Raw genomic sequence first — 12,972 nt, 5'->3', positions numbered from 1 at the left:
CTTGCATCCATAGATGCTTCTTGAGTAAATCCCAGGACATCATTCTCCCCTTGTACTCGGCATTGGTGAGGCCTCAGCTGGAGTACTGCATCCCGTTTTGGGCTCCACAGTTGAAAAAGGATGCAGAGAAGCTTGAGGGAGTCCAGAGAAGAGCCACGCACATGATCAGAGGTCAGGAAAATACACCTTACGATGACAGGCTGAGAGCCTTGGGGCTCTTTAGCCTGGAAAAGTGCAGGCTCAGGGGTGATCTGATGGCCACCTATAAGTTTATCAGGGGTGCTCATCAGGATCTGGGGGAACGTCTGTTCACCAGAGCGCTCCAAGGGATGACAAGATCGAATGGTCACAAACTCCTCTGTGACTATTTCAAGCTGGACATAAGGAAGAACTTCTTTACTATCCGAGCCCCCAAGGTTTGGAATAGAATGCCGCTCAAGCACATACTTTGAACGCCTTCAAGAGACATTTGGACGTCTATCTTGCTGGGATCCTATGACCCCAGCTGAGCAGGGGGTTGGACTTGATGATCTTCCGAGGTTCCTTCCAGCCCTAATGGCTATGAATCTATGAATAAAGCAGAGATGACAGCACACAAGTCTTTTAAATTCACATCTTCACCTTAGCTGATAGTTTTCTGTTATTCCATGCTTGTTTCTGTAGTACCCTGAAATTCTTAGCTGCTTTTCCAATTCTGTTAGTCATTTGAATCTGAAGGTTAAGATTCCTGCTGATCATAGAACCCAAGTAGCAAAAACTGTCAATGACACCCAGAGATTTATCCTCCAGAGTGATGTCAGGTATTGGTTCTTCCACCCCTTGGTATGTGATCACAGTCTTCTTCAGACTAATTACCATCCTGAAGTTCTTGCATGACTCAAAATGTGCCCAAGAGATTTTGCAAGGAAGATTCACTGTTGGCAACTAAGGCTGTATCATCTGCAAACAGGAAATCTCTCAGAACCAGTTCTTTTGCATGCTGTAAACTTGGACTCCAATTCAGTCAACGCACAGATCTGTGAAACTTGTAAGAAGCCGTGTCGCTCTTAAATTGGCCTTGTCAGCCATGAATGGATTCATCAGGCATCTGACTGCATCAGATCTCAAGGTCTTAAGTCAGGCCTGCACGCGGAAAATGAGGAACCTGGGGCCACATATGAAAAGTTTGGTTGAAGGACTTGTCTAGCTTCCCACAATAATTATGAGGGAATGGTAGGGATAGAATCCAGTTTTCCAGTCCAGCATTTTTTAATGCCTATACCATGATACTGTCTTTTCTCTTAGTCACCTGCCTCATTGCCTATACATCTTTCAACTTCTGTAGAAACTAGGGCAGGGATCTGTCAAGCCACAGCCTCCTTCACTGCAAAACCCAATTTTCATCCCCAGAGCAGGTGCATCTTGCACACCATAGAAGTGTCGATAGTTTCCATAGTTTTATGGAAAAACGAGCATTTGATCATGAAACTAGAAAGTGTCTCATGATGCATATACACCAGACAACTTGAGTAAGTTTGTACAAACAACCTTAGTTCTGTAATTTCTTAAGGCGTAAAAAAAACCAAACTGGAATAACAGAAATTGGAATAACAGACCTCCCCCACCCCCCCTGCCAACCCAGGGTCTGCTGGCTTCCCTGTGCTCCCTTCCCTCCCCCTCACCACTCGCTGCTTAAGTTGAAATCCTTTCCTCCTCCGTCCCACAGCCCAGACTGTAGCCAACATGTCCTATGCTAGCTAATGCTGTGTAAGGCACATAGGGCAGTGTCTGCTTAGGTCTTTTTGGAGGTAATCAACAGCTCAGATGGTAATGTCCCTGCATTCCTTCCTTTGGAAAAAAGCTGTTTAAGAAGAGCTTATAATGAGCCAGGCTTTGTTTTCTGATGGTGTGTTAAATGCTGATAACAGAGCTGGTAAATGCTCTGTTATCAAGGGGGAGACCCCTCCCTAATCGCAGCCTCCTGCTGGGGCCTAGCCATGCCCCCTCAGCTCAGCCCTAGCGCCCGCGAGTTTTTAGCCTGAGCCACTGCAGGCACGTACCTGCATTTCTGGGGTGTCTATCTGGTTACAAAACTGATTTAGCCTAGCCAGGTTAGATTAACCTGCAAAGCTTGAATCAATTCAGGCTCACACTTTTTGAATGTGTGTCCCTAGCCTTACTGTGGAGCGAATTAGGTAGCTTCACAATAAGTGTCTTGAGTAGACATGCCCCGTTTGTAGTTTTCTGGGTGTTCCAAAGTGTCCCACATTACAAAGGGAGGAAGGAGAGCTAAGTCCATGGGCCAGATCTGACCCTGGGGGATCTACATTGGTTGAAGAAGAGTCACAGCAGCAAAAATTGTGAGCCCCTGTGTTTGCAATGTCTTTGTTGTGGGTGAACATAATTGTGATGTTGACTCGCACAGTATTTTTAACTGAGAAGAGGGGTATATGGGGCCTGAGTGTTGTATTAAAATTGACAGACTTTCCTGCCTATGCTGCTTCTTTACTTTTGAGTTATGTTATTGCTATCTGCATCTTTGAAAATCTGGCTTTTACGCTCCAAGTGAGGGATCCTTTTGTGGGTGTGTATTCAAACCAAAAAGGTACATTTGAAAAATAAACCTACTCCAAAAAAGTAAGATGACAAACTTCATCCTGAAAATGGCATTCACTTCAATTGCATCTGAATGGGTAGAACAATCCAGAAACATATTGCTTTAGGCAATACCTTAGAAGGTAATTATTCAATTATTTTATGTCACCTTTCATCATTGATTAATGATTCTAGCCACCGGTGAACTGGAATCTGTTCTTTTCTGACAGAGGAAGATCTTATTTAATCTATGTTAATTTTGGGTTGGCTGGTGACTTAGTAGATTGAGACCCTGTAGGTACGGACTGGCTTGGTGAAGAGTCTCTTGTACACTTTCTGTTTGTTGAACTGTCACTACTCAGCTGGAATGAGGTTCATGCTGAGCTTAGAATAGGAAGGGCTAACACAGTCAAAGAGAAGTAAGGGTGAAAGGGACCTCAAGAGATCATTTAGTTCAACCGAGGATTGAACCTGCAACCTTGGTGTCATTAGCATTACACACTAACCAACTGACTTAAAAAAACAAGTTTGGTTTCTTTCCAGTTGTTTATATTTATATATGTTTTTCTTCTGGAGAGGGGCACTTGTTTTAAATCAGATTCTCAACTTTTTTCGCCCCGTGGCACATTTACCTGAATAAAAAAGCACACTGGATGCTATGCAGCCAGCTGACACCGATGTGGGGGGTACACAGCCAGCTGGACAGCATTTTGGGCTGGAGCCACACTCCCCATCTGTCTGTGTCTGCAGCAGCAACAGGCAGGGGGGAGGGATGTGGCTCCAACCCAAAATGCCATGGCACACCTGGATGTGCGTGACGGCACACAGTGTGATGTGGCACACAGGTTGGGACCTGCTGTTCTAAATGAAGCGGGTTTAACATTTGTGACAGGCATTGGAGTGCTAGGGATGCAGAATGCATCCGTTAAGTTGTGACACAGGCCCATCACATGCCATTATGCTGGCTGGCCAGTGTACCTCTGTCCTACTTTAGATGCAATTGTGTAGAGGTATGCCAAATCAGAGACCACCAGTAAGCCCCCATAGCACATGCATGCACACGCATGAATAATTGTGATTTCTGTAGTCTGCATCCACTTACTATTCAAGTGGAAGTTAGGGACAATTTGGAGGCCATGGAGCCTGCCCCATGCTGCAGGGTGGATCTCTTAGTTGACCTTCTGCAGACTGAGCCTCTTTATGTGTCACGCTGACCTGCCTGCATAAGAAGGCATTTGTTCATGGCAGAGCTCCAGAGGATTCCAGCTTTTGCCTTTTTGCCTGCAAGGATGAATCTTAGTTGTCTGATGTAGCACTCCCAGTGGGTTCCAGTCCTGATGCCACTGTTAACCAATGCTCAGATCTTCATAGGTTGGCTCTGCATGTGTCTGCTGCCAGCTGGCCTCTCCTGTCTCTTGTTCCTCACCCCAGCTTTGACCAGCACCCAGTTGTAGTGCTTTTCTTATGCTGGCCAGTCAGCTCCTTCACATCTTTCCATTTGTCCAAGGATAAGCCTACGCAAGAGAGTAGCACCACTTTAACTGCACCACCAGAGTATTTGAACCCTAGCACCTAGACTGGTGTCTTATACCAGAGTAGATGTAGGAATGGAAATAAATTTTCATGTACTTTTACAGAGAGGGAGCTGCATCCTGTGAGGGTTTGGCTAGAACGTAGGTGGCCAGGCCCTGAAGGGCAGCCAGGAGGTCCTATAGGTATGGTTATGGAAGTGTCAGGTTAGGCTTTGGATCAGCAGAGTGGGGAATGCAGGATCAGGTTATCAGGTTCCAGGAAAGCTAAGATGGAGATCTGAGAGATGTAGTTTGGAGTGCAAACTGAGGTCAAAAACCAGGAGTATCAGAGAGGCAGGTGCCGAGTTCCAGGGGTGATCCAAGATCAGGGTCACAAAAAGCCAAAGCTAAGACAGGAGCCAGGAGAACCAAAAAAAAAGCAGCGACTGTCAGGCTTGCTGCTCAGAAGCAGACTGAGGCTGTTGCTAAGGTGTGCCTGCAGCCTAAAACTGCAGATACGCTTAGAAGGGCTCAGTGGTGCTCTCAGCAGCCAGACAGTTGGGACAATCACATTACCCCAGGATGAAGGTCAGGTGTGGAAGCTCAAAAGTTCAGCCCAGCTGGGCCTGCCTGATCAGAGGCCCTGATGGATGTATCCCTGCTACAACTTGTACCTGTAAAACTAGAGTAGTAAACTGCTCACACCCTAACTGACAGTTCTACCGACACAACAGTCAAGTATTGACCATGCAGGGCACCTTTCTGAATGTCCCACCATCTGCTTCCTTTCTGTCATCCACTGCTCCAGCTGCCCCCTGGCTTGAGACCAGACCCTCCTTACTCCTGAATCATCACTTACCAAAGTGTAGTCATGTTCCTGTTGCTTCCTTACCTGTATCCCAGTTCTCTTCCTGTTGTGTCCCAGTTCTGCCAACTACTCCTTCTTGTCTGCTACAACTGTTCCCCCAATGCTGCTCAGGGACCTTTTACCTTCTCATGCACTCAACTACTCCCCCCAGGCTGACTCACATATCCATAAACCCCTGGGCAAAACTGCACATGTGAACAGGTTCTCTGTGCTGCATACTGGCAACGCTGAGCCAAAATTAGTTACGGGGAAATGCCAGTGTCTAAAAAATCATGCTTAAAAAAAAAAGTGGGGCGCTGCCCTAAACTGGAGCCTGGCCGACCAGCACCACACTCCAGCTGCCAGCCAGGCTCTGCATGCCTGGGTTGCTGCCACTTCAGCCGCAGGAGGCCCCCAGGATCTTAGGTAAGGCCGCTAGGGCCAGCCCAGGTGTTGGCCTCAGCCTCTCCTACCTCACCCAGGGCAGTTTGCTGTGCCCCAGAGTGCACTGTGTGCTGCTGCTATTTGTCCGCAGGGTAATACATGTGTGTGCTCATGGGGAGATGCCCAAAATCCCAACAGCCTCCAGTTGTGTGTGAAGACCTCCTCTGGTTAAAAAGAAAGCCAAATAAATTGGTTCAGTTGAAAAGAAAGAACAAAATATTCTGCTTGGTTTTAGAACTAAGTTCAAACAAACTTTTTGAAGGCTCCAGATTGGCTAAAATTTTATTTCTGTGTGACTGGAACAGGTCAGCATGATCATCATGTTTGGCTCTGTACATAATGCACCTAAAGATATGCTACACTACAGTAGGGAAAGCTGCACTCCTGGGATTTCCATCCATGGTTTCCTTACTCAGGCAGCTATGCCATTTGGATAATGTTGGAATACATATCTGGAACATCTGGCCCTTTTGCTGTTAATTTATTATGTGCTGGAATTCTTTTGCAATGTTTTTGGAGTAATGCACTTCACTCTGATCCAGATGGGAATGTGTACCTTTTCTCTATGATATAAATAACAATGAAAATGATTTATAACCATGGCACAACTCTCGAGGATTTCTGTGTGAAACTCACATTTGTGTCAGTGGAGTATGTGGCTAATTGCCCTTTGTACCCTTTATAACAACTGGGTTAGATCCATGTTAAATTTCATAGAAAACTGTTGGCTTCAGTTCTGGAGACATGAACAACTTTGTTTTCCTGTTCTGTTGGCCCATCCACCTAAAGATGCTGAACTAAAACACATTTTTCATAGAGATTTTCCCCTCTATGTTTTTGTAATATTAGTCTGTTCATTCATACAGTACATGTGAGTGCACTGCTTGCCAAACATTACTTTCAGGGTTACCCAGAATCATTACCATCCAGTTGCTCTTTGGAGGTCCAGATGAAAGGAAGAGGTTTCAGATCAGTGCTCAATAGATGGTTATCTATAGAACAGGAATTAGTGCCACAAGCTATTTGATCCCCTTATTGACAGTCCAATGTGGAAGACCAGGGGTTAAATGGACCATATCGCCAGAACTTTACTCTTAATTTTTTAGATGGTTCCTATAAATTAAGGGTGAGGAACATTAGCTGGGCATTGCAGGAGATGCCTGCTGTAAGGCAGTATCTGCTGTATCTGTTCAGCTGCATAAACAGAAGACTTCAGCCTTCAGGCTATGCATCATTTTTCACCAGCACTCAATATACATACACACTCTCAATAGCTGGTTTTGCTTATGGTGGAAGGATGATCTGTTAGGCATCCTTGTTAAGGCATAAAAGATCCGGGGGTTTAATCCTAGCTCTTTCACAGGCATCCTGTATGACCTTAGGAAAATCATTTCATCTTTCTGTTACTTAGATCTCTCTCATAAGAATGTTGTGGTGCTTTTATTGTTTTCAGGGTCTTCAGATGCTAGAGAAGGGAGTCAGATATGGACTGAGGCAGACAGGGCAAAATATGCAGTGTCTGCTCATTATTAGAATTTCACATTAGAATCAAAAACAGAAAAACCAAATTCCGAAAACATTGTCATTGTGTGATGTACATTCCCTGCTACTTATTAGTATCTTTATAGAATCAGCCCTTTATTAGAATTAAAATCTTAAACTAGAATTTGTGAGGACAAGCTTTTTTTCTTCTGGCTATTGAAATCCAGTGAAATACCAAAACTGTATAGACTGTTTCAAGGGGAGGCTGCATGGGCTTTTTATTTAGCTCTCTTTACTTAGCTAGAATTGCTAGTTATTCATATCAAAAGTGGACTGTCCAATGTGGTTTTAGTAACTGGAGACACTAGGTTTGTAGTGTATTAGCACATTCTGGCTACATTTTTTCTTTCCTTTCATGTTAGGTTACATCTAAATACTCTGTTGTAATTGTGCAAGGGCATATAGCATCAGAGGGGGTACTTCTCTTCGGCAAAGAGCACTTTTACATCTGTGAACACTTTACCTTGTCCCATTTGGAGGAAGTTTACTGCACCCGACACTGCTTATCGAGGTGAGTCATGTTTTCCTACCAGTGGGTACACTTGGTCAGATTCAGTATGACTCGGTAAAGCCTTCGGACTCTCACTAACTTCAGAAGGCTTTAAAAGTGTACATTAGGATAGTGTGGAGCCCACTGTGTTTTTCTTCTAACAGAAAGGTAGGATTGCCTGGATGAGTGGGTGCATCCAGATGTGCAGGGGCATGTGCTTGCAGCAGATTTGCAGCGCGGGACATGTTTTATTATTCCACACACGCGGTTTGTGGCGCCACGAAGAGGTTTGTACTGCATGTCCCTGCTCATCTGGATGTGGCCAGTGTGGACAAAATTGGGTTTTTCTGGACTCACCATTCCCATCATCCTTCTGATTCACATGAGACATAGCACAGTGCTTACTCTGCTTTGGGCTTGAAGTCAAGATACTTTTTGGGTGGCTGTGGCCAGCAAAGTCACAGTGCTCTCTACTGTTCAATGCAGCACTTCATTAATTTAGTGCAGTGGGCCAAGAATGAAACCCCAGCACAGACTCCCATTAGCTTAACCCTCATCTGGATTCAGAAGAAGGAAGAATTGATACAAAAAGGAAGGACTTCTGTGTCCTGAAATAATCCATAGATGGACTTTGCTGGGAGTTCTCATGCCCTGCCACCAGAAATATTCTACTCCCACTCACAAACCTTTGGGCAGTGAGCAAAGATGCCCTGGCTTATATTAGATGTTTGACAGGGCATAAAGGATAGCAGTTTACAGCCTTGGATTATTAGGGGCCTGATAATGATATCCTTAGTCATGTTGAATTGGATCTTATATACACTAGAGCTAGTTGTACTGAAGTCAGCAGAACTGCTCTGGGAATCAGGTACTTGGCATTCAGTGTGCACATCTACATGTTCATTGATGTGCCATAATTACAGACCATGAAGTTGAGTACCTGTATTTACAAGTACTAACTTAATGGACTGTAATTGGCACTACTGTGCAGTAGTGCTAGTGCATGCTTTTTTTGTGTTGCTAAAGCACAGTAGACTAATTCTATTGTGCATTGGCGCATTAGCATGGTTTTTGCCATCTATGCTGATACGCAGTAGAATTAGTCTACTTCACCTTTAGTGTCTCATGTAGACATGCCCAGCATGAGTCTATCAGGCTGTAAGGTTCACCTCAATGCTACCTTCAGTGTGAGTTAAACCATCACAATCTAACCTGAGGGGCTTATGCCTACACTGGATATCTGCTGTGTTCACCTTTACCTGCTTGTCAGTAGCAAGTATTTTCCAAACATCTTTTACATGGAGGAGCATACAACTAATACAGGCTTTACAGAATATGGCTACCACATGTATTGCAAGAGCACCCAAAATATGTTAGTTATAGTAGACACACTGAGGAAGACTCAGTCCTACTATAGACAGAAATTGTTCTCTTTTGCTTATAGCTTAAGTGTTGGCATTTTCTTCTGTATCGCTTCCATCTTTTATTCATAAAGAACATTCATTGTAAGAACCTTTTGTTTCATTGGCTGGTAAGTTCCTGTTTGTTTCTCCAAGGGAAAAGGAATCATAATTAATATTTGGCACACTGATACCTTTTTATGACTCATGTTTTATTGATGCTGATCAATACTGAAAATGGGCTTGTAGTCTTGGCTTTCTGCTTATACTCTATGTATGTATATGCACACAAACACAAAGTCCATGGGGAAGTGAGTAACTTAATACTTTTACTTAGTGACAGTCTGCTTTTACATCCAGTTCTCACTAGATCAAATATTAGTGATTGTATCTGTTAATCTGGTCAGATGAATAAGAGAGTGACTGGTTGGTTTGGCTTCTGTCTTATACATTAATTGTTGTTTTTTTAAAACAAAGTTTGATTGCTTTGGATCAGATTCTACATAGTATTCATGCTGGGCATGTCTACATGAGATATTTGCTGTGCAGTTGACTAATTCTGTGTGCCCCTATTAAGGCACATGAAACTAATAAATTCCGCAGCAGAGGATAGTACTTGTAAAATACAGGTACTAGTCTGTTGCCAAGTTTCTTTTGTGTGCAGCAGTGCATGTGTAGATGCTGCCCCAGCTGGCTGGGGCACAGGGTGCTTCAATGCAGGCCTAGCTGGCTGTCAGCCTCCACACTAAAGCAGCCTCATCCCCAGCCAGTCACTATGCAGCATATGGAGCCCCATTGGAGCAGCCCTGGGCTGGCAGGCTGAGCCCCCAGACTGCTCCTACCAGGCACAAATAAACTCCATAGCAATATGCCCCAGAGGTTTTTGCTCCCAGGAGCACTTTCCAACTGCTCACTCAGGAAAAAAAATCTCTAGAGTAATGCACTCTGAAGTTTATTTCTGCACAATAATCGCATGTGTAGATGTGCTCACTGAGTAATAAGAGAGGCCTCATAGAAGTCAGGAAATAGGCAAACAAGCAGATTACCTTGGGGCAGCTTTGGGTGTTCATGTTGTTCTCTTACCCCATGGCAAATGTGAGGCAGCTGCTTCTACGTGAAAATAGGGTAGGCTGCCTTACGTTTATCATAGGTAAAAGCATGTACACAAGTAATTAACATATAGTAACTAATGTGCTTTAATTTCATACCCTAGCTTGCCTCATGGTACCTCACCTTTGTCACCAATGGGAATATTTGAGGAATAAAGTGCTACAAAGTGGAATTTATGGTATCACATTCTGCCCTTTATACTCAGCAACATGCCCTGGCTATGGCTGTACTTCATCCAGACCTTCATGTTCTCCTGCCCTGATGGATGCAGCCCTTTTCTCTGCGCCTTCCCCATGTCAGTGTCTTTGGGACTTTTACCTGTGCAGAGTGCTGCTGCCAGCCTGTGTGCATGCACTGCGAGGCCTGATCACATTAATTTCACCCTCAGACTCCACCAGCTCCTGTTTATTTCAGGGTCCAGGACAAAATTACCTGCAGTAGTTTGAAACACGGAGTGCTCTGGCTGCCGTCACTGACCTGCTGGTGTTTCTGACATGCTTTCTACAAGGCCTTGTAGAAATGCACATAAAACTGCTTATAGGTTCACAAAGGATGTTCCTGGAGTATGTGGTGGTGGCTATTCATAGGCTCAAGGCTGGAGCTCTCCCCTGTGCTATTATAGATGTGACAAAGAGCTAGGTACTCTTTGTGCTTTTCAAACATGTTTCTGGTTGTTCTCTCTTTCAGCATCAGCGATCCATTTATTTTCAGCTTGTGCCACAAAGATCAGGCCCTGGGAGGTCAGGCATGCACTCGTTATTCATACTGTGACATTAAAGAGATACACCCTCTACGTTTTCTTCTGCAGGTAAGAATTGATAAACCATGCTATTGGTATGAGAGCCACAAGCTCTGTGATAAAAATGGCTAGGAATTTTTTGTGCTGTAAGATCTTCAGGATCTTGGATTTCTTCACTTCAGCCCTTTACTAGCAGTCACAGTCCCACCCCTGTTTTGGCATCCTTACTGAGGTGCTTGGCTCCCTGGGAATCAAATTGATATTTCCATGAAAGAATTGTTAATGGGGGCATATTCCATACTATTGGGACAAAATGTTGAGAAATAAGCTCTCCTGAATTCAGTTTAAGCTCCCAAATATGTGGGCTGATTTTCAATTATGCCTGTACCCTATAGACTTTAGTAGGCATTGATTGGATCAGGTCCAAAGAAACAATGTATGCAGTCTTTTTCCCCTTGCACTTTTGAAATAATTGCCTGCCATCGAGTTACATCAAGGGTGCCCACTTAGTCTTTATGTAGTGTTCTTGCAATGAGAATCACAAAACAATTCCATCTGGAGCTGTGACAGAGCCTCTTAGAGCATTTTGGACCAGGCCTTTGCAGGGCAATGGAAGCTAATTAGACTTGTACAAAAAAAGAAAAAGAAAAAAAGACAAGTAATTTATTTGATGAAGAATGTAGCTCCAGAGCAGTCAAAGCCCTTTGACAAATTCAGCATATAGCTTTAGTTGAAAAGAATTAAAGTCTATTTTGGAAATGTGTGAACAGTTCATGTTGGTTTTTCCAAAGTGGAATGTTTTTCTCTTTCGGGCTAAAATCACAAGGACACTTAGATTCATTAAACCAAGCAGGGGGAGACAGTCTCTTTATCTTCAGGCACTCAGCTGTGAGAGGGACATCCAGATTCCAGTCCTTGCTTCAATAGCTGTTTAATTACTTCTACAAATTGGAACAGTTTCAAATAGCAGAGATTTAATGCAGAGTACTGTATAGTCCAGTGGTTAGGGCACATTCTCAACAAATGAGAGATCCAATTTTCAGTCATTCACAGGGGCGTGAGAGGAATTTTGAACCTGGATCATCCCTGTTCTGGGTAAGTGCTATAAAACAGAGCAACTGTTTCTATTTTCCCAACTTGCCAAATAGCACTTAGGTCCCCTTTGTGAGTCCAGCCCTTTATTTTAAAATTGACTTTAAAAAAAAAAGTATGAATCAAAATGTTTGATTTGACCCAAAATAAATGATTTTCTACAGGAAAAATGCTTAAAAATTGGTTTTGGGTTAACCCAGAATGAAACCCCCCAATGTCATTCAGCTATTAAATTTCAAGGTCCATTATGTGCAAAATTCTAGACTAAATGTTGCAAATAGTTTACTACAATTTTGGTATTTCTGTTGCTTCACACCTTCAATTGTCTTCTTTTTGGGTAGTGGCCAGTTTTTATTCTGTGCTTCTTCAGCACCTAGCACAGTGTGGTCCTGGTCTATAACTGGGTCTCCAGGGTATAGCCAAAATACAGATAACAAGTAAAAATGATGCTCTTTGAAGAACGATTGGAAAAACAAGGTAGTTCATCCCAGTATAAATAATAGGTTATAGACAAATTGCCAACATAATAAGAGGAGAGAATTTAGTTAATCATGTAAAAGATTCACTAAATGATGGCCTAAATTTCCCCTATTCTGACAGGGGTGTGTGATAAGATTTCTTTTCAGTCTAATTCTAACTTTGGCAAGAGGCATGTTTTCATTGCAAAAAGGTTTTTAATGACTCTTCTCTCCTTGTACCAAGTTTACCTATCATTTAAATGTCCAGCATTTGCTATACAAATCTTCACCTTGCAAATTGTTAATTCTTACAGGAGATCGCCTTGGAAATATTCTTCAAAAATGGCTACTCCAAGTTTCTCGTCTTCCATGACAGTGACAGGAATAAAGTCTTTAAGAGGTAGTGTTAAGTGATGTTGTACCTGTCAGAATGTGAGAGGCAAAGATTTTATGGGTGATATTTTTTTAATGGATCAGCTTGGTTTTTATTTGATGAAATCCTAGTCTTCAAGAGACAGTTCCTTCTTTAACATGGCACTAGAGGTCCAGCATCTGGGAATTTATTACTGTTGTGTAGCCAGTCCTTCCTGTGTGCATACATATCCCAAACAGTGCCATCATTTATTCTAAAACTGCATATCATTCCTCTTCAAACAGCTTCCCTTTAGCAAGAAGGACAATTACTCATAGTCGGTGTGATTTTTCCCCTTGCTGAGCCATAATTCTTTCAAAGCATATATATATATTTATATATATATATATATA

General features: G+C 43.1%; 1 protein-coding gene across 1 annotated transcript in view; it reads left to right on the top strand.

Annotated features, from left to right (window-relative positions):
* The window catches only part of WDFY4 (WDFY family member 4), a 285,936-nt gene that overhangs the window by 183,894 nt on the left and 89,070 nt on the right, over positions 1–12,972 (top strand). Inside the window, exons 44-46 of the mRNA XM_019556081.1 lie at positions 7,281–7,429; positions 10,606–10,726; positions 12,522–12,607. Of these exons, the coding sequence (XP_019411626.1) occupies positions 7,281–7,429; positions 10,606–10,726; positions 12,522–12,607 (356 nt within the window). The remainder of the gene's footprint in view (positions 1–7,280; positions 7,430–10,605; positions 10,727–12,521; positions 12,608–12,972) is intronic.

Source organism: Crocodylus porosus, unplaced genomic scaffold, assembly GCF_001723895.1.
Source record: "Crocodylus porosus isolate Cpor-Errol unplaced genomic scaffold, CroPor_comp1, whole genome shotgun sequence".
Taxonomy (NCBI): domain Eukaryota; kingdom Metazoa; phylum Chordata; order Crocodylia; family Crocodylidae; genus Crocodylus; species Crocodylus porosus.
Note: the sequence above shows the minus strand (reverse complement) of the source record. Positions and strands in the feature narration are given on the sequence as shown.